This window comes from Nesoenas mayeri (assembly GCF_963082525.1).
Source record: "Nesoenas mayeri genome assembly, chromosome: 7".
Taxonomy (NCBI): Eukaryota; Metazoa; Chordata; class Aves; order Columbiformes; family Columbidae; genus Nesoenas; species Nesoenas mayeri.
Window position 1 is genome coordinate 12,378,682 of NC_137551.1, and position 27,239 is coordinate 12,405,920.

The 27,239-nt window shown below is 39.3% G+C and overlaps 1 protein-coding gene across 1 annotated transcript; it reads left to right on the top strand.

Moving 5' to 3' along the window:
- The first annotated feature begins 2,703 nt into the window (after positions 1-2,703).
- BMS1 (BMS1 ribosome biogenesis factor) lies at positions 2,704-27,196 on the top strand. Its single transcript, XM_080347860.1, has 23 exons — positions 2,704-3,315; positions 4,029-4,266; positions 4,694-4,884; positions 5,263-5,342; positions 6,967-7,155; positions 7,662-7,804; positions 9,499-9,620; positions 10,280-10,476; positions 11,205-11,341; positions 11,905-12,728; positions 13,535-13,636; positions 14,794-14,951; positions 16,310-16,391; positions 17,388-17,464; positions 18,462-18,644; positions 20,328-20,516; positions 21,126-21,306; positions 21,841-21,899; positions 22,896-23,018; positions 24,060-24,207; positions 25,114-25,289; positions 25,852-26,013; positions 26,709-27,196. The coding sequence occupies exons 2-23, from the start codon at positions 4,091-4,093 to the stop codon at positions 26,943-26,945; spliced, it is 3,936 nt and encodes a 1,311-aa protein (XP_080203986.1). The 5' UTR covers positions 2,704-3,315; positions 4,029-4,090; the 3' UTR covers positions 26,946-27,196.
- The last annotated feature ends 43 nt before the right edge of the window (positions 27,197-27,239 follow it).

Below are 27,239 nucleotides of genomic sequence, written 5' to 3' on the forward strand. Positions count from 1 at the left end.
GGAAGGCCATTGTAATCATGGAAGTGTTCTTCATCTGTATCTCTGGAGAGCTGCCATGGTTGTGTATTAAAGCAACATCAGGCCTAGGATGCTGAAAACTATACATGCAAATCCTTTTTTGTGTTTAAAATGTGGCTCTGGAATATTTTAACTGTCCCTAGCTTTTAATATGTATGTTATAATTACTTTGTTTATAGAACAAAAGAGACATAATAAAAATAAACTCAGACCATTATTTTATTAATAAAGTTGATATCTCTGTAAAGAAGCTGTCTATTGAGTTGTGTACACAAGAAGTCCAGGACATTAGTTCTGACCTTTATCAGTAATTTTAAACTGTGGCTATGGAGAAGTCATTTAACTTTTCTGCCTTGACCTGGGCAATTGCAACATGCTCATGTATTATGGAAGAACCATAGCTTCACATAATAGTTGCAAGGCTCTGAACACTGAAAGTTGTATCTGTGAGCTAAGCACAAGGTGATGATTGTATTTATGATTGTATATATGACTCCTTTTTAAAAAACTGCTTTAAGATTTCTTTCTTTCTTTATATATATATACCCTCTCCCTCATAAGACCTACTTAATGAGCAGTGGGAGTTGTTCCCAGGCACAGAGAGAACAAGAATAATATTTATCCATGGAAAAGACAAGAAACTGGTGTTTAGTAAAACAGCCTTGCTTCATAGAGTGAGATGAAGAGGAAGAAGGGCATCTGAAAAAATAGTGCTAACTAAACCACTATATACACTATATATACCACTAAACAGACAAGGGTGGGATGTGGGCTTTGGCCCTTCCCTGGAGTTGGTGGCCATGGGGCAGGCAGTACTGGCCCTTCCCATGGTGTCCTCCCTGCTGATCTCAAAGTAACCAGCACCCTCGAATCTCAAAGGGCTCTGAGGTAAATAGTGGGAGGGGGGCAGTCACTGTCACAGATTCTCTTACAGGAGCCTGGTCCCTGCAGTGCATCCAGCTGTATCCACCTCTCACTCTGCAAACATCCCCTTCTGTCCCAGCTCACAAAGCCACGCCAGGGCAGCGGTGTTGAGAGGTTTGTGTGGACCTGTCACTCCCAGCTGCTCTAACAATACCAGGCATTACAAGCCTTTTGTCTGGTCATCTTATCAGCAAACCCACATTTCCAACACTGAAGTGGAATACACCCTGAATACTTCTCATGAGCAAGTCCAAGAAAAAAAAAACAACCAAACAACCAAAACCATTGTCCTATCACAGAGCTACCTACTGCTCAGGGTTAAGCTTGTCTATAAGTTACTGTTTTTCTTTATTTTGTTACAAGTTGCTTTTTAACAGACCTACCTAGCATGTATTTCACAAATAAGAAAACTTGTGCAGAGCAGTCGAGTGCAACACTCGTGACATTTTTGCAAACTTCTCACTCCTTGCTACGAGGTGGCAAATGCTAGAACACAAATTACATGCTTATTTAACATATAAGAGGTACTTTTACAGTGATAGCACTAGTAGCTGCCCTCAGACTTGCATGCCAAAAGCATCTCTGCTGTGATATGTGGAGGTGATGCTGAGAAAGAGGTGGGGCAGGAACCAAGTGTGCTCAGTATTGGACTACTCTCCTACTGCCTGTAAAATGCTCCTGTTCACAGAAGAAAGGAGGATTTTACATCCTGAATATTAAAAACTCTATATTCTTCCATGTAACTTGTCAAAGAGAGTTATAGTCAGCCTGGGCCTACTCCCACTGCTAGGTGTATTGAACTCCTCATTTTGTGTGAGCCTGCAAAGCACATTTCTTTATTCCCAGCCACCTCCTCCTGCAACAGGAGCAGAGGGACAGCCACAGCCCCTGCAGCTCCTCAGCTGGGAGCCACCCGCCCGCATGGCAGATCTGGCCAGCATCACAGAGACAGCAGTTCATGACCCGGACACCTCTTTAGCAGCTCTGCTCCTCCCTGTTCCTGGGCTTAAAGAAAATGACTCTGAGAAGAGGGCTATTCACTTAATTAAGCAGGGCCTGTACCTATAAATAACTTCAGGAGGACTTTCCCTAAGGTGTAGGCACAGGCCTGAGATAAACAACTACTTCTCACCTTGAGTGCCCTGACTCCTGCATGCCTAGTCATGTCCTTATGGGGTGGTGGACTTGGTGTCTGAAAAAAAGACCCCATCTAAATACTTTTCCTCTGAGTTGATGGCACTGAAAAGCCCCCAAAAAAGCCTGAGTAAGGATCATGAAGTTCAACAATGCCAAGTGCAAGATCCCACACATGGGTCAGGGCAATCCCAAGTGCAAATACAGTCTGGATGGAGAATGGACAAAGAACAGTGCTGAGGAGAAAGAGTTTGGGATGTTGCTGGGTGAGAATCTCAATGTGAACCAGCAATGTGTGCTAACAGCCCAGAAAGCCAACCGTGTTCTGGGCTGTATCAAAACAAGTGTGGCCAGCAGGTCTAGGGAGGAGATTTTCCCCTCTGCTCTAGTGAGACCCTACCTGCAGTGCTGTGTGCAGCTCTGAGGCGCCCAGCATAAGGACTTGGATCTGTTGGAGCAAGTCCAGACAAAGGCCATGAAGACGATTAGGGGGCTGGAGCACCTGTCCTGTGAAGATGGGCTGAAACAGTTGGGGTTGTTCAGCCTGGAGAAGGCTCCTGGGAGACCTTATAGCAGCCTGCTGGTACCTAAAGGGCACCGACAAGAAAGCTGGAGAGGGACTTTTTAGAAGGGCATGTAGTGATAGAACAAGAGGTAATAGCTTTAAATTGAAAGAGGGTGGATTTAGATTAGGTATAAGGAAGAAATTGTTCCCCGTGGGGGTGGTGAGGCCCTGGCACAGGCTGCCAGAGGAGCTGCGGATGCCCCATCCCTGGCGGTGTTCAAGGCCAGGCTGGACGGGGCTTTGAGCAACCTGGTCTGGTGGAAGGTGTCCCTGCCCATGGCAGGGGGTGGAACTAGATCATCTTCAAGGTGCCTTCCAACTCAAACCATTCTATGACATTCCATGTTTGTGTTTGCTTTTTTGTGTTTGTTGTTGTTTTGTTTGTTTTGTGTTTTTTGTTTGGTTTGTGGGGCTTTTGTTTATTTTAGTTTTGTTTTTAATGATCTGTTTCTCATTGATTTCTGTGGCCACGGCAGCTGGTTGGTACCGGGACAGCCACTGGTGGGCGCTGCGGTGACTGACCGCATCCCCCGGGCCGCCGCCGTGTGCGCCGGCAATGGGGCTCCGCCGCAGCCCTTCCCCCGGAACTGCAGGAGCAGCCGCTGTTTCCGGGGGGCCGCTATTGCGGGACGGCCGGTGCGGCTCCACGCGGAGTCTGCGGCGCGGCGGGACAGGTGGGTGGCGGCGGCCCGGGGGAGCGGCCTGGTGGGGAACCCTCTGCGCTGCCTCTGGGGGAGCGGGGCCGGCCCGCGGTGTGCCCGGCAGCCCCTGCACCGGCCGGCCCCAGACCCGCGTCTTGCCGGGCACAGAGCCCGGCCTGGGCCGAGCCCTTCGGCCCGGAGCGGCTCAGCCTGGGGCGCCGCTTTACACAGAATCACAGAATCGACTGGGTTGGAACAGACCTCAGAGATCATCGAGTCCAACCCTTGGTCCAACTCTAGTCTGTTTACTAGATCATGGCACTAAGTGCCATGTCCAATCTGAGTTTAAAAACCTCCAGGGACGGCGAGTCCACCACCTCCCTGGGCAGCCGTTCCAATGCCTGACCACTCTCTCTGTAAAGAATTTCTTTCTAATATCCAGCCTAAATTTCCCCTGGCAGAGTTGAAGCCCATTCCCCCTTGTCCTATTGCTGACTGCCTGGGAGAAGAGACCAATCCCAACCTGGTTATAACTTCCCTTCAGGTAGTTATAGAGAGTGATGAGGTCACCTCTAAGCCTCCTCTTCTCCAGACTAAACAACCCCAGCTCCCTCAGCCTCTCCCCATAGGTCGTGCGCGGCCAGACAAGACAGGAATTAGATGCTATTTTAGGTGTTTAAGCGATGTTTACGCGATGCTGCTGTGCGTTTCCTGTTTGTGCTAACTGCGTTTTCTTCCCCTGTCAGCTGTGCACAGTGTCACACGAGCTACCCACATCATATCGATTGTAAACAGTTGTTAGAATAAGATGGAGGAAAAAGAGAAGAAGAAGCATCGTGCAAAGCATAGTGGGCCAAAGGCAGAGAAAAAAAGGAAGCGTTATCTCAATGACTTGGGAATAGGAGATGAGGAGAATGCTCGGAAGAGAAACCCCAAAGCCTTTACAGTCCAGTCTGCGGTGCGGATGGCCAGAACTTTCCATAGGTAAGATGTGGGAATTGGTTATAGAACATGCAGGGTTGGCTGGATGGGCAGGTGTTGGCTGGGGTTTCTTCTTAGCTCTGTGTAGAAATATACATAGTGTAGTTTTCACTGGTGTGCTCACATGGGTTTCATCATTCACCCCATCGTGCTGCAGTTTATGTGCATGTCAGCGGTGTGATGCTTTCTGCATCTCTGTCATGTCACAGTATCACAGTGACATGACACTGTGATACTGTGTTACAGCTGACTTAGTCTTAACGGGAAAAAATGTGTATATCTCCTTAGACTTAGTGGGAGTTCCATATACAAAGTAGTATTTGGGTTCTTGGCGAACCTTTGTGTCCAGCCTTTTGCAAATACTGAAGATTTTCAAAGAATGAATGTTACTCTTTTTAAAGTTCTTTATTTATTACAAATTTCTTCTCAGAACTCAGGATTTGAAGACTAAAAAACATCACATTCCTGTGGTTGACCGTACTCCTTTGGAGCCACCTCCTGTGGTAGTGGTTGTAGTTGGCCCTCCCAAGGTTGGGAAGAGCACGTTAATAAAATGTCTCATTAAGAACTTCACAAGGCAGAAACTGGTTGAAATCCGGGGTCCTGTTACAATTGTTTCAGGTGAGAACAAATATATGAGCAGTGGAAATGCTTATTTTGCATTCCTTCTTTGTCTGGATTTTAGAGCTGGGATATGTGCCTACTATTGTAATTTTTGGCCATTTTTAAGAAATCATTTGGATGCGTTATCAGGCATGCTTAGTAAAAGAATAGTGAGATTTGGGCTTTTGAAGGACTTGTCCTTTTTTTTTTTTTTTTCCTTCTTCCCAGAGTTTCTTCCATCCCTCAAACTTGCCCTAAGTTTTCCTTTTCCGCTGGGTTCTGGTTTCTGTGTGTTAGATACAAAGTATCTGGGACTCAAATTCTAGGAACTTCAGGAATGTGACCTGAAAATAAAAGTTTGGTCCCTCTGTTTCATTTTTTGAATACTGTTTTCAGGTAAAAAACGCAGGCTAACTATTATTGAATGTGGATGTGACATTAACACTATGATTGACCTGGCTAAAGTTGCTGATTTGGTAAGTTAACAATGGCGTGTGATTTCTACTATAATTATATTGAAAATACTCCTTTTGGGTGGACTGCACCAGTGTCTGATTTCTCTATTCACTGCTATCGAAGGCAAAACTTTCTTTCATTTCAGAGAGAATGGGACTAAGCTTGACAATAAACCTAATATTCTGGAACAAATCCTAGGACTTTCCTCATCCTGGATGTGGGGAGAAATAAAGCGTGTGTGTGTGTGGTGGTGGTGGTGGGGAGGGTGTGGAAGGATGGAAATGCAACTGAACTTCATTGCTAATGCAACTGGTAAACTTTTAATTAAGATCTTATTGCAAGCCAAGGTGATAACATGACTTTTCATTAAGGGATTTGGTCAAACCATGTAAAATCTGAAAATGATTTTTAGTCAGGAAGTTTTCAACTAATATATAAGGTAGAAGCATCTATTAGTTTACTAATAGAAACATCTATTAGTTTACTAGTTTATTAGTTCACTACTCTGATATTTCCAGCTTTGAAGATTGCAGTGTAGCAATATGACTGATTTCAGTAGTGTGGTCACCATTGTAATTTACTTGTAGCTTTTGGTTCAGTTCTCGATGTCAACGGATCTTGGGGTCCCACTGCATGATCCACTTGTGTCTTTAGAACTTTACGTTATGTGTAGATTTGGGATATATTATTCACAGCTGCTTAGGGTTTGGGATCCTTATCTGAATGTTAACTATCTAAATGCATGCACTAATACATATATACTGTTGCATGTTTTGTGCTCGAGGAAGGGAGATATATTAAAAAATTACAAAAATTTTCTGGTAGTAGATACGATGGATGTTTGAGATTCTCATGCACGTGGTGATGCTGATAATCTATTCGTTTGTGTTGTTAGGAGGCTGAGATTACATAATTGCTTGCAGATCTCTGTCATCAGTTCCCATGTGTTTTAAATTCTTGATTGCTGAGGCCCTAAGATGTCTTGACTTCAATTTTCATGTGACTGTTGGGTGCTGGTTTTCATTGTCAGTGTGTTTTAGTGATGCATAACAGTAATTGCAATGTATGAAGTAAGTTTGTCTCATTTAGTTGAAAGATTTGGCCTTAGAGGCATTAGTGCATCCAAGACAGAGATATACAGTTTTTATTAATTTTCTCAGACATTCCTGCAAATATTGGAAGATACTCAGTACTGCATATTTTAATTCACCAAGTGAACACTTGTGCAGACCTTAACATGATCCTGTATGTTATTGCTTTCATAGAGCAGTCTTATTCTTCTGTAGTTTTCTTGGAGACAACGAGCAAATCAAACCTATGTAAAGGAGATTTGATTGACTGGAAGCAGAGATTTGATTTCTTAAGCCTCACTAACTTCTGAAACATTTAAGATCCATACTTTAATCTATACTTTAATTAAAAAGCCAAAGTTGATTTTCAGGTTATGTGAAAATAAAGAACAAAACTTTTCGCAAGATTTTGGGTCCCAAAGTTGGTTTTCAGGTTATGTGAAAATAAAGAACAAAACTTTTCGCAAGATTTTGGGTCCCAAGTGGCTTATGACTTTAAAGGTGTGGTCTTTGAAATTACCTGATGTGGGCACTGTGGTGTTGTTATAGTGAAATGCTGATGTTGTCTTTTCAGGTTCTGATGCTTATTGATGCCAGCTTTGGATTTGAGATGGAAACATTTGAATTCCTGAACATTTGTCAGGTGCATGGCTTTCCCAAAATTATGGGAGTTCTCACCCACCTGGATACATTCAAGAACAACAAACAATTAAAGAAGACTAAAAAGAAATTAAAGCACAGATTCTGGACTGAAGTATATCCGGTATGACATTCAACATTAATTTTTCCATACATTTTGCATTATGGAAGCTAAATTAAAAGGGGGGCAATACTTAAATACTTGTTATGTTCTTACATCTTTTAAATAATACTACAAATGGACAGTGCTGGTGTTGTATCAGATTATGTAATCTTTCTTCCATTTGCTAAAATACTTGTTTAATTATTCTCCACCCCAGTGTGACTAGCTACTAAACATGTGATGCTACTAAAAAGATGTGTTATTCAGGTACTGTGCAAGGAGGATCTGCTTATAAGTCTGAGAGACAAATGAACCTTTGTATGAAGTTTTCTGTATTTGGGTTGTTTTCCTCTGAAGATGTAAGGGACAACTTTCATGTTGAAGTAAACTAGTTAGTTTGTTCTTTTGCAACCAGTTGTAACCTGTAATTTCTGGTTACAATTTACAAATTACAGTTGTGTTATGTTTTTAGCTTTGTAGGTAATAAGTTGATGTTTAATGTTTTTATGCCTCTTTAATGTGTTTAGGGTGCTAAGCTGTTTTATCTGTCTGGAATGGTTCACGGGGAATACCAAAAGCAGGAAGTTCACAATTTGGGGCGTTTTATCTCAGTTATGAAATTCCGACCTCTTACTTGGCAGACGTCTCACCCGTATGTTCTCGCAGACAGGTGTGTGCTTTTCTCTCTGTTCATCCATCTTAGTGTAGGTAGTGCATTGCTGCTTAAAAAGAACTGTAATATTAGAGCAGTCAGCTCTATGTGTGAATGAATATGTGGAGTTATCTGGATGGCTCTGGGGAAATGAAAGCATATGCTTCAGGTTTGTGCCAATAACTTTCGCCATTCAGTTTTCACTTGCATCAGATCATGTAGATAGGCCTTTGGTATATAGTAAACACTTTTGAAACACTGAAAAAAGAGTTAAAAGCAATTCTGCTTGTTGATGATTATATTGAATTTCTGTGGAAAAGGAATAGCATTCCAGCAGTTTATCAACAGCTGGCAAATTAGTCCTCTGAGTTTCCTGGAACATCACTTCTGCTCCATCTCCACGTATAGCATTTACTTCACAGTCTCTTTGAAACGTGGAAGGAATCTTGATGGTGGCTGTGCCTATCTGAGAAATTATCTCACCTTTCATATTTTATTGCCAGAATCCTTGCAGTTATGACTAAACTCCCACAAGAATCCAAGGTGCTTAGAACAAGTCTCTTTTAAAGCTCTAATTCTTTAGAAAAAACTGTCAGAGAAGTAGGTAAGCATCTTGCAAAGTCCTGCAAAATACACAAAGCAAAATGAGGAAAAATGAGAAAAAAAATACTCTGTAGTCATTCAGTAACATTTTTTAAGTTGTTGTAACTGTTGGTTGTTGGGCCAGTTTGAAGCTGATCTGCAGCCAGAACGTGTGTCCCATCCCCTCCTTGGCTGTGTGTTTGTGTTTCCTCCCATGTGCAGCGTAGAAAGGAGCTCTGGAGGGAGTTTCTCCCTCATTATTGCCATTATTGCCATCATTGCCATTATTAGGAAAAAGAAGGTATTGTGTGGCTGCAGGGAATGCATCTTTCAGCTGGTTTAGGGTGGTTATTCTGTAAATTGATTTGAAGAGGATTTGTGTGTGGAAAGTATATAAACAATAATTAAGATGTGCTAAGAAAGCAGTAGATGTTCAGTGAAATGTCAAGAAGTCTTCTGGAAATATATTGTTGAACATCACAGAATCACAGAATCGACTGGGCTGGAAAAGACCTCAGAGATCATCGAGTCCAACCCTTGGTCCAACTCTAGTCCATTTATTAGGTCATGGCACTAAGTGCCATGTCCAATCTGAGTTTAAAAACCTCCAGGGACGGCGAGTCCACCACCTCCCTGGGCAGCCATTCCAATGCCTGACCACTCTCTCTGTAAAGAATTTCTTTCTAATATCCAGCCTAAATTTCCCCTGGCAGAGTTGAAGCCCATTCCCCCTTGTCCTATTGCTGACTGCCTGGGAGAAGAGACCAAACCCCACCTGGCTATAACTTCCCTTCAGGTAGTTATAGAGAGTGATGAGGTCACCTCTAAGCCTCCTCTTCTCCAGACTAAACAACCCCAGCTCCCTCAGCCTCTCCCCATAGGTCTTATGCTCAAGTCCCTTCACTAGTCGTGTTGCTAGTTTTAAAACAAAATTTAAAGTATTTTTCAAAGATACTTTTTTTCTGTGAATTCTTTTCTTATGATCATTCTTTTTTGATTATTAGAGTCTGCAGGGCACGCAGTCGCAGCACTGATGCTGTAATTATCTTTTCCTACATTATGTTTTTTCAAAAGTTACTGTTAGGACTGCTGGATATTCTAACGCTTTTTTTTTCCTTAATGTTGGGTAGAATGGAAGAGTTGACAAACCCAGAAGATGTTCGAATCAATCCCAAATGTGACAGGAAGATATCACTTTATGGATACTTGAGAGGAGCACACCTGAAAAACAAAAGTCAAATTCATATGCCAGGTAATTTAACAGATTCTTAAAACTGGATTTGTACTGATCTATGAATAACAACATAGCTGTTGCAATTTTTATTGTGGAATGATTTATATCTTTAAACTGATTTTTTACCTTCTTAAATACATGTTATACTTTTAGGATTTTTTTTTTTGATAATACATGTTGTAAAAAATCCCTGTAAATAGTTTTGTTGCAGCATTAAACACAATATTGGCAGTATCTGAAGATTTTAAAAGGTGCTTGAAGTGCAAAACACTCCAACCCTAATAGTGAAAAATAAATCTGGCTTTTGTAAAATTTCTCATATTCATTGAATAAATGTAATATTTTAAGTGAATGACTTAAAAGCTTAAATTGAGAAATACTTCAATAATAAATGTACAGACCTACTTAGAGAAGTGAGTCACTAGTTTTCTCATTTAAAAACGGGCAAGGAAACCCAAAGCTTTGCAGTATTCGAGTGAACTCATGTTTGGTTCTCAAAAGTTGAGTAAGGCGGAAGAATTGGATGTTGGCTACAGAGCTTGCTGTTGATGAATCACTGAATGCTACAATGTTTTTTTGTGTGGTGTGGCTGCTTTCATTTTTTCATGGTGAATTGTACAAATTCCAGGAGCAAAACTTTGTGGAAACCTTGTTGTTTTGCTTGTCTGTCATCCCAGGTGTAGGAGACTTTACTGTGAGTGATGTGAGTTTCCTACCAGACCCCTGTGCTCTACCTGAGCAGCAGAAGAAGCGTTCTTTAAATGAGAAAGAGAAACTGGTGTATGCTCCTCTTTCAGGAGTTGGGGGCATTGTGTATGATAAAGATGCTGTTTATATTGACCTTGGTGGAAGCCACGCTCATGAAAAAGAAGAGGTGAGGGGATGCTGTTGGTGATCTGAATTCTCTTCCAAACTGTAGGTTTTATCCTTAGAGTCAAAACAAATGTTTAAAAATAAGCTTCTTTAAGATAACCAATCTTATATCCATAGTGGGTAATTTCTTTTTCCTCCTCTAAGTGATTTCAGATGAGGGATATTTTTACTATCTCTGTAAAATACTGTGTAAAGTACTTGAAAGAGTAGTTAGTAAGTACCTAAAGTTAGTTTCTTAAACTTCCCAAGTGTTGACTTTAGATTTATAAAGTCTTCTGGTACTGGGATATTATCACTCTTATTTGCAGGGCAGGGTGATTGTGGGAGGACACTTAGAGCATTTGACTGTTCAAAGGGAGGGGAGAGGTGGAAAACATTTGCATACAAACAGGTCAAATTCAATTGTTTTCCCCTGTATTGTGCCAAATGTTAAATACCTTTGGGTCTGGATAATGTGTGCTTGCTGATGGTTATTATAGTGCTTGCATACCGTGAAGGAGGCCCCCTGTAATTTTTCTTGGGTTAATGTTGTATGCATTCTTGAAATGTCGAGGGGAAGGGAAACCTTGCTATTCTGAGAAAATGAGGGGTTTTTAAATGCTTTGGCATTTTTTTTTTCTTGCTTATGCGTATTTCTGCTGTTTTAGGCAGATTAATGACTCTATTACCTCTTCATTAGAAATTTGTTTATTCGCTTTAATTGAAAAGTAAACCATCTTGACTTTCCAGGAGGAAGTGAGACCAAATCACGAACTAGTTCAGAGCCTCATCTCCACACATTCAGCCATTGATGTCAAGATGGCGTCAAGCAAGGTCTCTCTCTTCATGGACTCCAGACCCTTAGGTTCAGAAGATGTAGGACAAGAGTAAGTTTTGAATGCTGAGCAGTGTTCGAGCATGAATGTATCTTTAATTTCAGGCTCTTTATTTAGCTAAAATTCTCAACAGAGCACAGTTAGTAGAATGGCTTAGTGCCTAATTCTTCTTCTTCTGAGACTACTCATATGCCACATGTGCATTTTGAGACAGAAATAATTGATATTAGAAAAGTTTAGCAAGCAACACAGTTCTGCCTTCCAGGAATTCCTTGTGGATATAGCCCTAACCAGCAAATTTCTATTTCTCTTCAGAGTTTTGGAGAATGGTGGTCATAATCTTCGGTAAAATTCATTGTATAACCTATTTGCATTCCATGGAAAATGAAGAAATTTATTAGAATTATTTATGTCTATAACATGAGATGTATTCTTGAGTTAAAAGGTGTTCTGTACTTAACTCCATTGCCTTTTTAATGTTCTCCATAACCATACTCTTTTTATTAAAGCAAAAGTTTGAAATATTTGTAAGTGTTAACATGAAGCTTCATTGTTTCATTAAAATTTCCTTGCACTTTGCCATTTTACTCTGACTGTGATCTTTGGGAAAACAGGTTTGTGATGCCAAAAGAAGAGAGACAGATCGATTTGAAGACTGGGAGAGTACGTCGGAAGGCGTTATTTGAAGAAGAGGAGAAAGAAAATGATGATGCAGTAAGTGATGAAGAAGATGACCAAGAAGAAGAAGCAGCAATGTCTGAAGATGGAAGTGATGGTGATGATGAGGATGCTGAGGAAGAAAGTGACAGAGAGCTATTAGGGGAAGAGATGGCTCTCAGGAGAACCAAGCGTCTAAAAACAGAGATGGCTAAAGAAGCAGCTGTTAGTGAACTGCCAGCATTTGCAGACAGTGATGATGATCTTGAAATGAGTTCTGAGGGAGAAGAAGGAACAAGTGCCCCTGAAGATAATGAGATGGAGGAAGAAGAGGAGGAGGAAGAGGAGGATGAGCAAAGTACTTATGAAAATGGGAGCTCAGATAGTGAATTTGAGTCTGCAAGCAAAAAAGTAGCTGAATCTAAGCAGCATGAAATAAATAGTGAAGGTACGGAAATGAGATCACAAATCTCAGATCACAGTCTGAAAAGAAAAGCAGTGCTCACTACAGATTCAGGAAACTGCACAGCAGAAGAGGCATCAGAATCTGAGGTTGAAAACTCTTCCCTTGATGAGGGTGATGATGAAGAAGGATCACATGATGAGTCAGAAGTTGAAGAGTCAAAGAGGAAGGGGATTCGGGACACTGAAGCAAAGAAATCTGGTCGTATTAAGCCCACTAAACTTAAATCTGTAGAAGCTGAGGATGATGATGTGGAGAATCTACTGAGAGAGGAAGAGGAGTATGAAGAAAAAATAGATTTTTCTGCTGACACAACAGGTAGACTCTAAATTAAGTTTTTGCTGTCCATTTTTAATTGAGTTCGTTGTTAATGGATATTATAAATATTATATAATGTTGCCCCTCTAATATATATAGTTGTTAAGTCGCAAAGCTCAAGTTTGAAAACCTGGGATTATCTGCTCTTAAGCCTTTGATTTGCAATGTAATATGCAGGTCTTGAGTTTCCTTCCTCTAAAATGGGGGTTGTTTATTTTATGAACTTCATTGATTCTGCACACTTTTCTCTTGCACTTTAGTCTTTGTGGCTATGTGTGTAAAACACGTTATGATGCTCTTGTCACATTTAATAAGAAAAGAACATTCTTTGGAGAGTATTACTAAAATGTATTAACTACTGACTGAGCACCGGAATGAGTTGCCCAGGGAAGTTGTGGAATCTCTATCCTTGGAGATACTTGAAAACCGTCTGCTCCAGGTGATCCTGCTTGAGCAGTGAGGCTGGACAAGATGAATTCTAGAAGTGCCTTCCAACCTCAAACAGTCTGTGAGTCTGCGAAGAAGACATGTATCATAAAATAACCAAATCTGTTACTATTGCTTATAATCTCTTAAAATTTTGACCTAAAATAGGATTAATCAGAAAAAAACCAAACCAACAGTGATATAATTTATTAGCCACAATTCGTGTTTCTGTGTATATATGGAGTATGGAAAAAAAGAAACTGTGGGTTGTGTCTACATTTCTTAAGCCTGTCGTGGTCATGTCCTTATTTAAATTATTTGTCTCCTCTTAATTATTGTCCTTTTTTGGAGGTAGAATGCATTTTTTTTTCTCTTTTCAGGTGCACTCAAGTGGAAAGAGGACCTTACACAGAAGGCAGCTGAGGCCTTTCTAAGACAGCAACGTTCAACCCCCAATCTTCGTAAACTCGTATACGGAACAGGTATGAATCTGGCTGGAAACTTGTACTGTCTTAATATAAGGTAGCTTTTTAGCTGTTGCCAAGTTTGCAAGTCTGTATCTTTGAGCATTTCCTTTTGGTGGGAGGCTTCAGAGGTTTTTAAATTGCTGATACTTATGACTTTTTAAATTGCCGATACTCATTTTCACTAATTGAATAAAGTCAGTTTTTACTTTTCCAATAAAAAGCATTTTGAGCTCATTTTCAGAACTACTTGATTTTTACTCATGTTTTCTGGTATGACTATCTCCCCACAAATATTTAAGTTTGATAATTTATATAAGTATCTGGTAGTTGTTAGGCAAATCCATTTTGTAATAGGAATTGACTTGTTTCACAGAGAGATGTTGTTTGTTGGCTGTTTTCAGGAGCTTCTGTCTCACAGTGACTGAGAGGGGAATATTCTCTTAGACATGACTTAGTATTGTCATGTCTGTAATAAGGGTGTTTGTCAAAGAAAAAAAGCTAGCCGTCTCAAAGGGAAGAGGAAATTGTTATGTATATAACTCGTCTTGTTTAATTTGCAAATTTTCAAGTAGTTTTCTGAGTGCACAAACCTCATTGTGCAGAACCTCTATAGAATACAATGAGAATTCATCTTTGTAAACCTTGCGCAATGCAGGTGCAGGAAGACTTGCTGACAGATTCTGGAGTGTTCTTGATTTAGAGACTAGGTTAATGTTTCTATTCACAGTTAGTTTTCATGTTGCTTCTGCTTATGATATTGAACGAACATCCTGTGTTTATGTATTGGGAATTTTTTTTTCAGATTATTCCAGTTATGCAAATAGAATCAGATTTCAGATTGTTCAAAGAAATTGGAACTATGTGGAATCTGTGAAATGAATTACTTGTTTGTGTCTGGAACAGCTGTACAACTGCAGTTCACTGTGATCACAGTGTATAGTATCTTCCTGGTTGCTGCTAACCTTATTTTGTTCTTGTGAGGGTATTAATTTTACACTGGATCAGTGAACCTTTTTAATCAGTTGTCTATATTTAAAACTATTTTAAGTTTGCGTATTTTTTTTCCTCGAACTACTGCAGGTGTTGTGAAACATAAGACAGAAGGGAGGTTGTTAGTGAATGTAATCCAGGTACTGTGGGGGAAATAATCACAGCTTGTATGTTTCATTTAGCTGTTGAGGATGAGGACCAGGAGAGTGAGGATGCAGGTGATGAAGTTGGAGGTTTGTTTCGTGTCAGCCGTCCAGACAAAGCATCCAAACAGAAGGCTGATGCTCTTGACTGCTCCAAATTTCTGATAGAAAAGCCACAAGATTGGGATTTAGAAGAGGTAATAATCATTGGATAGTTGTTTCTGCTTATCCCGGACTGGTTATGTCCTGGCTGCATCTCATAAAGTGCTGCTGAGTTGTCCTTGCCACAGACCTATGGGAGCTATGGCCAGAGTGTCACATCTGCTGCTTGCTGTCCTTAGAAGTATTCACTAGCTGACAGATTCCAAGGTCTGGAATGGAAAGTTAGAATACAGTATCACAGTATGTTTGGGATTGGAAGGGACCTCAAAAAATCATCTAGTCCAATCCCCCTGCTGGAGCAGGAACGCCTAAGTGAGGTCGCACAGGAACATGTCCAGGTGGGTTTTGAATGTCTCCAGGGAAGGAGACTCCACAACCCCCCTGGGCAGCCTGTTCCAGTGTCTGTCACCCTTACTGAGAAGAAGTTTTTTCTCAAATTTAAGTGGAACCTCTTGTGTTCCAGCTTGGTCCCATTACCCCTTGTCCTATCATTGTTTGCCACCGAGAAGAGCCTGGCTCCATCCTCATGGCACTCACCCTTTATATATTTATAAACATTAATAAGGTCCCCCCTTAGTCTCCTCTTCTCCAAACTAAAGAGACCCAGCTCCCTCAGCCTTTCTTCATAAGGGAGATGCTCCACTCCCTTAATCATCTTCGTTGCCCTACGCTGGACCCTTTCCAGCAGCTCCCTGTCCTTCTGGAACTGAGGGGCCCAGAACTGGACACAATATTCCAGATGTCGTCTCACCAGGGCGGAGTAGAGGGGAAGGAGGACCTCTCTTGATCTACTAACCACCCCCCTTGTAATACACTCCAGGTACCATTGGCCTTCCTGGCCACAAGGGCACAGTGCTGGCTCATGGTCATCCTACTGTCTACCAGGACCCCAGGTCCCTTTCCCCTACACTGCTCTCTAATAGGTCATTTCCCAACCTATACTGGAACCTGGGGTTGTTCCTGCCCAGATGCAGGACTCTACACTTGCCCTTGTTAAATGTCATTAGGTTATTCCCCGCCCAACTCTCCAGCCTGTCCAGGTCCCGCTGGACACCAATATAATGCTTGGCTCTCTTAACTATTTGCTGGATCATAGTTCGCTATTTGTTTACCGAAAAGTAAAAAGCAGGGGAATCATGAATGAAAATGTGATGCAGGGTAGAGACCTTGTTAGAGTAAAGACCTTTGGGCAAGAGTTGAGTTGGTTTCCCATTCCTGCTTTTGCTGAGATGTTGTGTAGTTTTGGTAATTCATGTCCTAATGTGGAACTGTGCACGAGAATATCAAATTATCTCTGAGGTGGGAAGGTGATGGAGGAGTGGCGAATGTATTGGAGAATGTTTCTGTTGATGATAAGCTGTAACTGTACAAGGCAGTAACACTTATTTTGCAGGTTATGAGCAGTATTCGGGACTGCTTTGTTACTGGAAAGTGGGAAGATGACAAAGATGCAGCAAAGTTACTGCAGGAAGATGGTATGTGTAAGACTTGTAAAAATTATTAATGTACACAGAATTTTAAAGAAAAGTATGGCTTTATAGTTATGAATGTTTTGCATTAGTCATACACTTGCACATTTTTTCAAAATATTGCCTGAAGTATCATGCAGATACTAATATGATTAAACATCACTGTAAATCTCTGTACAAACAGTAGGCAAGAAGGACGTTTTGGAAATTTACTTTCTGAAAAATAGAGTGTATATTTTAAATTAGGAAATGGAGTGCTTAGTGAACACTTAGATGTGCCAACTTTGAGATATATATTCCAGTTTAGCTATTTACTCTATGTATGGTTTCTTCTGTTGGATAGTCTTGGTAAAAACAAGCAGAAAATATTTTTTAATGGGAAGACAAACATTTACATAAGACATTTGTCATTGACATTGGGCTGAAAAGTGAGATGTTTTGTTCAGATGTTTTGGAGGTGGTATTTGTATTTGTTTGAAGTAGGAAATATTTAGAAAATGTTAATAATATGGCCGTATGTTATATGCAAAATGATTTGGGGTTTCACAGGCTTCCGTAAGCTTTTGTTTTTAACTTAAAAATTGTCTGCTATATGTAATTTTTTAATTAACTTTATTTTTTTTTTAAATTAAAGATAGAAGCTTGATTGCTTTGCTGGTTTCTTGTGTCATTAGAGTTCTAACTAATGTGCTGTGTGGTCATGTAGAATGATCTAAACTTTATTTAATTTTTTGGAATCATAAAGACATTGAAAGGAAAAAGGAGGAGCCACTGGAGTTCAGCTGAGAATTTTCAGCTGGAACTATAGAGAAGGCAGAACAAACTTATAAAACTGTTGTTGGGAAGAAGAAATATTTGGGCTGAAACTAATATACAAAGCAGTACTGAGAGATACACAGTACTGAAAGTATGAGCAATTGTATGGAACAACACAACAGAATGGTGAACTGCAATATAACAGAATGGTTAACTGTCAGATATCTTGGGTGCTTGTTGTTGCAGAAGAGCTGTATGGAGATTTTGAAGATCTTGAAACGGGTGTTGTGCACAAAGGAAAGCCCGCTGCTGAAGGAGATGAGGTCTGGCCTGTATATGTTTGTTCTTTAGCAACGTACATTTATATGAGTTTCTGATCAAGTGATAGGCTTTCTATGTAATAAAGGTAGTTTTCATGAATCGATAGGAAAGAAATCAATGGGAACAAGGGAGAAAAGTTATGTATATTACGGTCCTTGGAATCTACACATATCTAGAATGGCACGTTTTTAGTCTCAAACTGAATTATTTAAAGTTAATTATGTAGGAAAAGTCACCTTCACTTATGTAACAGTAGGTGTCAGGCTTAAACAAGAACTGGAGGTTCTGGAGGTATGAGAGCAGTATTTTAAAACCAAATGTGATCATAACTGTTTGTACTATGTCACTTCATCTGATACAGAATATTACAGAGCTGTCAGTAGAAACTGACAGAGTTTCCTCCTTTTGCCTCTTATGCTGGTGGAAGCAATTTTATCCTGTGACTTGGATATCTTCCAGGAACAGCTGTAGTTGTCTGTGACAATGCAGATTGAAAAATCAACAATTTTTTGGACTGAGCAACATGGTGGCTTTGCATTTCATTATAAAATTGAGGGTAATGGTGTCATTTTGGTGGCTTTCAAATGATCTGTGAACAAACTTCCTCCTGTCTGGCCTCTAGCATGCTGCCTTCCAGTAGTATTACTCATGCAGTATTACTCAGTGCTATCAACAATTACTTTTTTTTTCCGCTTTTATTATGTGTGCTTATTTTAGTTATAGAATAACAGGTCAATTCTGTGGTCTGTTCCCAGACATTAAAATAAATGTTAAGAAATTTTCTCTGTGGAGAGGGATATGATTAGATCATGAAATGTCTTAGTCATTACTGAAGTTACATGTTCTTGCATGAATATCTTAACTAATTTCTGTCAAAAAATGAAATATTTTTAATGTGTTTAATAATTTGCATTATAACAAATTAACAATACGTATTAAACTGTTAATCAGGATAGTTTAGTTTCAGTGAAGCATTTTATGTATTTGACTGTTGATTAGTCTGGAAGTGAAGAAGAGGAAGAAGATGAAAAAATGTCCAAACCAGATCCAGAGGAGGAAGAAAAGAAAAAGGAGCGCATGGACAAGAAACGGAAACTGAAAGAAATGTTTGATGCAGAATATGATGAAGGAGACGCCACATACTTTGATAATCTTAAAGAAGAAATGCATAGACAAGCACAGGTACAAACTGTTAACCTGGCAATTTATCTTACTGTACATCTTCAAAAATCGAGTTTACCCAAAGTTTTTTTCCTAGAGATAAACATGACATTCAGGAGCTACTTGAAAAAGTACACACAAAGAAGCACGTGCTTGCCAGTTTTTTATGGTTTAACTTTTTTATTCCATTAGATGGAAAGCAAACAAACCAAACAAGTGAAAGCTTAAGTTGACTTAAGTGGTTAACCATATTCTAAATCACTGCATAAGTCATTATGTGTCAACTTTATCTACTTAAAAGTTTTTGACAGTTATCTGTTTGTCCCTTAGTGGTGGAACTAGCATGACAGGTCTCAAAATAATCCCAAAACATGAGAGAGAAGTTTCCCCTCTGGGAATAGTGGGGATGAAGGAGCAGTAAAAAAAAAAGGCATCTTTGTATGTATAGGAAGGAAAAAATCTTTCTCATACTAAGTTTTGTCCAAAATTTTACTGGTATTATTTTTACTACAATTTTTGCAATGTTATTAACAGATAAGTAAGTTCTGTGTGGCAGTTGTTTTATCAAACTGTTGATTTGAGGAGAAAATAAGTGATGACCATTGCTTGGTAGATGTGGTAGGAGTTTTCAGGGTACCTGTATTCAGAATTGGAGGTGTTGATTTGGTTCCAGGCCTTGGTTTTTAGATAAAGTCTTGTAAGCTTAAAGGTAGCTTCTTTATTTGGCTGACTTGGGAGAACATTGCCTTACATTGCTAATAACTTCACTGTCTTCTTTTCTGACAAAATCTTGCCCTAAATAGTCATTAAATTAATCATTACCTTTTTACATTAGCTTCTGTCATAAGTGATCATATGAGCTCTGGTATGCTGATGTACTTACCAAGAGCACTTAAAGCATAAGGAAGGACATTCCAGTAAAAGTGTACAAGGTGATTTACAACTGTTTCACTTGAGGTCTGTTACAGAAAACATGTCAGCAATATTCCTGCAGGATGGAAGTGCAAGGATCTCAAAATGGGGATGTGTGAAACCTTCTAAAAAAATAAACTTGGACCACAAGATCTGTTCCATATCTCAGTACCTTGGGAAATGAAATTAATAATTAGTTTGCTTAAGCGTGGCATCTTATAGGTAGCTGAACATCAGGAGCTAGAATAGGAATGTGAGGCTTCTGTTATTCACCAGGTTATATTGTTAAATATTTACACAATATCTGCATTAATATGGAACAGAAGAGCTTTAAAAGACCCTTTTGACGATATACAGTGTGAGGATGCACGGAAATATTTTTAAGCTGCTGAGTAGATAGGAGCCGAGCCTCCTCATAAAGTGACACCTTAAAGCACAGGATGTTAACTTTAAAAGGTACTTGAGCTTCTAAATCAAAAATGTATTTTTGACAGTTGTATCTTTAAAATCCAAAGTCACCATTATGAAAGGTATATCAGAAGTCACTCAGTCATTTGCTTCTCTTGGGTACTGTCTTTCAAGTAGACTAACAGGCCCACTTGGGATTTCAAATTGGAAGAAATTCATGGTGGCAGAGATCTTGCTCTGAATAAAAGTCACAAAACGTATTAGATCATTCCTGAAAGATTTATATAAATGTTAGCATGTTTTAAATAGAACTGGCAGCTCATGAACAAGTTGTTAATACTTGAATTTTGTAAAACACGTGGTGTCTTTCTCTTTGGCACATAGCTTAATCGAGCAGAATTTGAAGACCAAGATGATGAGACCAGAGTGCAATATGAGGGCTTCCGGCCTGGGATGTATGTTCGAATAGAGATTGAGAATGTCCCTTGTGAATTTGTCCTGAATTTTGACCCTCATTATCCCATTATCCTGGGTGGTTTAGGCAACAGTGAAGGAAATGTTGGATACGTACAGGTATGTAGCCAAAGCTGTGAGTACACTTGTATGTCAGTATGGGTGTATTTCAGGGTGACTTGAGTTAGTATTATTGTTTTGTTTATTAAAGATACAGTAAACACAGAGAGAGACCTTCATCTTTGTTTCTGGAATAGGAGATTTGCTTTTGACACAATTAACACTACAGTAGCAGACAATGGATTTTTACAGGCTTGACTGGATAACTGGAAGAAGTTATTGTTTAATGTTCATCTTCAGAGAAGTCTCAGGACTAAAGTCTGATATTATGATTGCTAAATTGCAAACATCAAACATAATTTGTGCTCTGAGGTTCATGGTCTGTGGACAAGTGCCTATAGAAAAGTTACTAGCACATATATACATATTTCATATAATACTAGCTCAGATGCATACAAACATGACTTCAAAGTGAGTGAAATACTGATTAGCTTTTATCTTTCCAGTCAACCTAGTGTTAATGAGGATGTTTGAAGATATCAAGTGTATTGAATAAAAAAAATCTTTCAGATGGAAGTTGCTTTCAATCATTCCTGAAAATTAAGGCTTGAATTTCAGAATTAATGTTATTACCCTGTAATAGCATTGTTCATCTTCTCTTCTAATTAGTTGCGCCTGAAGAAGCACCGATGGTATAAGAAGATACTTAAGACACGTGATCCTTTAATCCTCTCATTAGGGTGGAGGCGATTTCAGACTATCCCCATGTTCTACATTGAAGATCACAATGGACGTCACAGGCTTCTGAAGTACACGCCAGAACATATGCATTGTGGAGCCACCTTTTGGGGTGAGAGCATTCTGGAGTTACTATCCGGTATCACGTAAGCATTATGGAATTATCAGGCTTTGGAGGATGTATCAGGAAACACAGCCAGTATCTTTTGGAATGAGAAGTCTTTAAAAAGCTGTCTTCCCTGTGGAACATAAAATAACACCAAATATTAAGGGAAAACAGGCAGTTGCCTATTATTTTTGAGTAATGATTTTTAATTATTTGGCTTTTAATCAAATTCTCAGCGTTCTGCTAGGCTGTGTTGTATCAAAGAGGAACCTTATTTGTTGGCTACATTAGAGAGACACTTGTACACACTATGGGACCAGCTCTGCAGATGCTTCTGTACATGAGTAACTTCTTGTTAACCATTCCTTTAACTTTCATGGGGCTGTATATGTGAGTAATGGGTTGAATGCTCTATTTACCTTTTCTTTCGTTTTATTTAGTGATAATATTTGGCATTTATTTATAAGCTTTTTCTGACTTTAAAGAGAGGCTGGATGTTGTAAAGCTTTTCACAAATTTTCAAATTTCATTTTCTTGTAGGGCCCATCACTCCTCAGGGGACAGGATTTTTGGCAGTTCAGTCTGTCAGTGGCACAACGGTAGGTTTGTTATGACAAGACGTTGATTATTGCTTTCCATGGGTCTTTGGTAAAATATGTAGATTTGGGGAAGAAGTTTTACATATGGTAAAGCGATGATATTGTAGGAGCTGAGAAAGCAGGTGGACACAAGCTTTTGGAACGTGTATTGTGATAAGATAGGAAACTGGGTGGAGGTGCTTATTTTTTAACAATTTTCATCTGCGACACTGAAAATGACAAATATTGCTTTATTATTTTCTATGGAAGGATTTATACCTACATGATTTTCAGGTACTAGGTATTTATATAACTTTTAACATTTATACAGGATGAGACACTGATGTTCCTGTTGAAAAAGTTTGCCTTCAGTGTGTTTTCTCTCCGTCTTGTTAGAATGTTTATGGGTATCTGAGTTAATTTACCTAGTGTTAAAGCAGTATTTATCAAGTATGATCTTTGTCACATATGTGTTACCCATAGGTAAATCTGTGTTTACTAAGAATGTATAACAGAAGCTTTGCATGGCATTGTAATGAGTAGAACAGTAATCAGAGTGGTGACTATTACCTCCTTCCTAAAAAATGCCTTAAGTCCTATTGCACAGTCATCGTGTTACATGTATTAAAAGGCTATTTTCATCGTGTGTCCCTGGTACAATATAGTGATTTACAGCGGTGCAAAAAGCACTTCTCCTTTGAGACTTTCTGTCTGAATAAGATTCTGTTTTGTAATGAGAACACAGTAAGGTAGATAAGAAGGACTCTTAGATTACTTCCAAGGTAATTAGAATGGCAGTTCTGAAAATCTCATTAGTGAATGGGAGGGATGTTATGTCAGCAGCTCCTCAACTAGTTTGTATGAAGTCCATTCACATTTGTCATGCTGCTGTATTCCTGTAAAGGTTATAAATTCTGAACTCCGACTCTAAAAAGCAGTGACATTTTATCAGTGAAATGTTTTCTTCACTATTTGGTAAACATACATTAAGCAGTGTCTTTTATCTCTATGTTTCAGCCTGATTTCCGGATTGCTGCGACAGGAGTTGTGCTCGATTTAGATAAATCCATAACTATTGTGAAGAAATTAAAGCTAACTGGTTTTCCATTCAAAATTTTTAAGAACACTTGTTTTATTAAGGTAGGTATGTATACTGTAGAGCCACATGTACCCATGTTAGGAAGGAATGCAACCTGGGACTTCTGTCTGTCCATCTGCAGAAGTTCCCTGTTATTATTGCATAGTGTTCTGGATCTCAGTAGCTGCTTGGGTTTTTTTGAGTTCTCTTCACTGCATCAGCTACAGGTACTGATCATTATCCAACAAATATGAATTATTGTTAACCCGACAAAAATTCTGGAACAGTCTCCTGGCTCACATTCGGGAGGGGCGGTTTGGTGTGGTTTTGTTTGTTTGTTTTTGTTTTGTTTTGTTTTATTTTTTTCCCCTTCCTTCCTCAAACCCACTGATTATCTTCCCACAGTGGCAGATACCTCTAGAGAATGAGAACCTGTCCCTGGTGTCATTCAGGCAGTTTCATCCCACTCAGTTCAGCTCTGGGATCAAAGATGACTTCTGGCAGTGTGTAGAACTTCACAATTACAGTTACAAAAGGGTTTGGGGCAAGAAGTGCTGCAGAAGTGAATTTTCATTGACCGTAGCTTCTTCTGTACTTGGGACAAGAAGCAACTAAGCACCAATCCCAACAGTGAAGCACTCAAGTGTTTGCACTAAGCATACACAGAATTTTGTCTGTCTTCCTTGTGATTTATGAAAGAACCACAACACTTGGAGAGATATATTGTATTAGAGTCTCACAGCCAGCAAATTCAGGCAGCTTACTTGCTTTTAAGATAGGCTGTGTTCCAGCAAATTGTTTTAAAAGAGAACTGGACAGATCATCTTCAGTATGTTCTGTTTAGAATTCTCAATGTATATGTTTAATGTTGAGAAGCCTTGCCTGTGCTATATGACTTTAAGCAGATTATTTTCAGTAGCTTACCTCAAAGTCAGCTCAGTAGGTTTTTGGTATGATCAACACTCTTAGGATAAACACAATGTTATGTTCTTCCTGTTTCTTTAGAAGATATGCCTGTGGGAATTACTTATGGTTTTGTGGCCTATGTAGGTCACAGAGAGAGACTTAGCACCTTGAATGATGGTGGTAATTCACACTTGCAGGGAATGTTTAACTCTCAGTTGGAAGTGGCTAAATTTGAAGGTGCAGCGATTCGTACTGTGAGTGGTATCCGAGGACAGATCAAAAAGGCCCTTCGAACTCCAGTGGGTGCTTTCAGGGCAACATTTGAAGACAAGTTGCTGATGAGTGGTAAGTTGCACTTTCCATGGAAGTTATCACACAACTTTCATCCTGCTTCACAGATTGAAAAGCCATGTCTCAGAATCTCTGGGATCTGATAATTGAGATGTGAATACAAAGAGAACGGAATATCTGGTGAGATGCAGAAGGAAATTTTAAAAGTAGATTTTGTGTTGAGTTTCTTTCACTTATACACGGAAGTCATAGTATGCAGATGGAAAGGTTTGTCTTGGAGGCCTGTTTCTCTGAGTGTTTTAAAGTGTCTTCACTTTTCTCCTTGAATGTGAAGATGAATTGTATTTAGTGGTACAAGTGTTAGAAGGGCATTTTTTTTCTGAGAAATCGAGACAGGCATTGTAACTCTAGTTAATTTTTTTTCCCTAACCTTTTGGGGAAATTATACAGGGGATATGCGTAAGTGATCTCCTGTGTTTGCTTAGTGTCAACTGTCTTGTTGAGAACATGAGTTTATGCTTATTTGGGTTTATATGACCTCTGTTTTCCTAAACCTATCAAAATTATGCATAGTGCAAAATAAAGGCAAGTTAGTCCTTTTATAAAAACAGGCATATGAAAAGCAAATAATTTTTTGTTAGTAGTAGTAGAGGTACAGATATGTCTATGAACTCTGTTGCTAGTTCTTTAATTGTACATGAATAATGAATAGTGTGGTATTCAGCTGGCTGCTTTTTGGGAGTATGTACTGGTTATGACTTTATGGGGATGTGCAGAATCCAAGTGTACAAATAGTTACTTTGCTTTTGCCTGACATTGAAGAGATGTGGTATATATACCAAACAGAGTGCTATCATGTGGTCTAGGTGTTATCTATTCTATCCAGGCAATCTTTGTTTAAAGTGTGCATGTGATGAACCGCATCGTTATACAGCCAAGTAATGTTTTGTTTTCTTTTAGATATTGTCTTTGTGAGGACTTGGTATCCTGTTTCTATCCCAACATTTTATAATCCTGTGACATCCTTGCTGAAGCCAGCGGGTGAGAAAGATAGTTGGAGTGGAATGAAGACAACAGGCCAGCTGAGGCATGAACGAGGCATCAAACTGAAACAAAACCAAGATTCTCTCTATAAGGTATATTTGATAAGTCTTATTTTTTTTTTTTTTAACCAGTGATCACAGCCAGATTTGCACTCTGCCTCAGACCTGTGCAGACTGAGAGTAGCTAAATACATGTTCATACATACACATGTGTGACTTCATATTTCTATCCACAAGGCACAGTCTTTCCTGGCATGAGACAGGGAATAAAGCAGTGCAAAACAGGTGTTTGTGGGTCAGTGAGAGTTTATAAAGCAATCCGTAGGGGAGAAGTCTTCTCCAAAAGCTTACTGAGACTCTGGTCATGGTAAAATAGTGGTAAACATTACATTCACAGTTTGGTGCAAGGGTGTCAGGGAACACTTTTTTGAGTGTTTGGTGGAAGTGGTGTGGGTTTTTGTTTGTTTATTTTTTGATTTTGGGATTTTTTTTGTTGTTTTTTTGGGGGGGAGTAGGGAGGGGTGGTGGTGGTTTGTTTGGGGAGTGTGTGTGTGTGTGTGTTTTTCTTTGTTTCTGGTGGATTTTTTGTTTGTTTTTTTCTGAAAGGTGGAAAACAAAATAAAAGCTTATATACATTCTATATCCATTCTTTCAGCCCATTGTGAGGGAGAAAAGGCATTTCAATAAGCTCCACATTCCTAAAGCACTGCAGAAGGCACTGCCTTTTAAGAACAAGCCTAAGAATCTGGAGAAGAAAGGCAAGACTCCAAAAGACCAGTGGAGACCAGCTGTTATCAGGGAGCCTCATGAAAAGAAGGTAATTATCACTTATTCTGAAACAAGGACTCCCGAAGGGTAAATGTGTTGCTTAGACCTTTTCTAACTATTGTTTTAGCACTTGAAGCTACTGCTAGTGCTAAAGGCATACATGCCTCTAGTGAAATATAATCACCTGCAATTTCTTTTGTTTCTGTTTGGCATGTGGAACAGGCTCTGAGTGGATTGTGTCTACTTCTTAAACTAGTAGGTCACCTGAAGCATACGTAGGACTTTTGTCCTTGTCAGAGGATGGATGGAGTGCTACATTTCTGTTGGATATAGTGCTCTCACATTATGGGTGACTTAAATTGGCAGCTGCAGTCTTTTATTTGAGTTGTCATTGCCATATATTATTCACAAAGATAGGACTTGAAGCGAATACTCTGCTTCAAAAGTTAGGAATTATAGGGTGCTTGCAAAGCCAAGAAAATCCAAACTTAAGTTTAAGTGTCTATAGTAGCAATCAGGCACAGCTTTCTAAATAGCATCCAACAAAAAATCAGAGTTCACAAAAATTCAACCTTTGAGTAACTTCCCAATAACTGAAATGATTAAACCATTTTAGAAGGTGCAGAAATAATAAGGAACTTACCCTGAATTTCTGATTCATTATATGGCTCTCTGAGGTTAAACTGTTACTTGATCACCAAAACTGAACTCTTTGTCTATTGATTCTCTTATTTTCTGTTTTAGATATCAGCTCTGCTCAGTGCTTTGAGTACAGTGAATAATTACAAGATAAAGAAAGCCAAAGTGAAACATCGGGAACAGCTTAAAGAGTATCTCAAAGTTAAGCAGAAGGAGGATGAACAGAAATTCAAGAGGCAAAAGGAGGCTAAGAAAAAAATCTATCGCATCCTGGGACAAAGGGAGAAAAAGATGCAGAAGTCAAGCTTGAAAGGATCTAGCAAGGGAGAGAAGAATATGTAAAAATTTAATCAGATTTTAGGCCAAGTGAGGAAATAGGGTAGCTGTGCAATTTTGTGTTGAAGAAACAAAAAGGCCTTGGACTACACTGGGGAAAAAATGCAAATATGTCCTTATTCAAGCTCTTGAGTACATTTGGCAATGTATATAAAAATAAGATGTGGAAGTATGGATTGTGTTTTTTCTACATGATATTCCAGAGGACTTTGTATTTTAGTATATTTCTATCCATACTGCACATTCTGTCTATCCAATAAACTATTTTAATGTCAATTACAGAATATTGTTTTGTCTTAG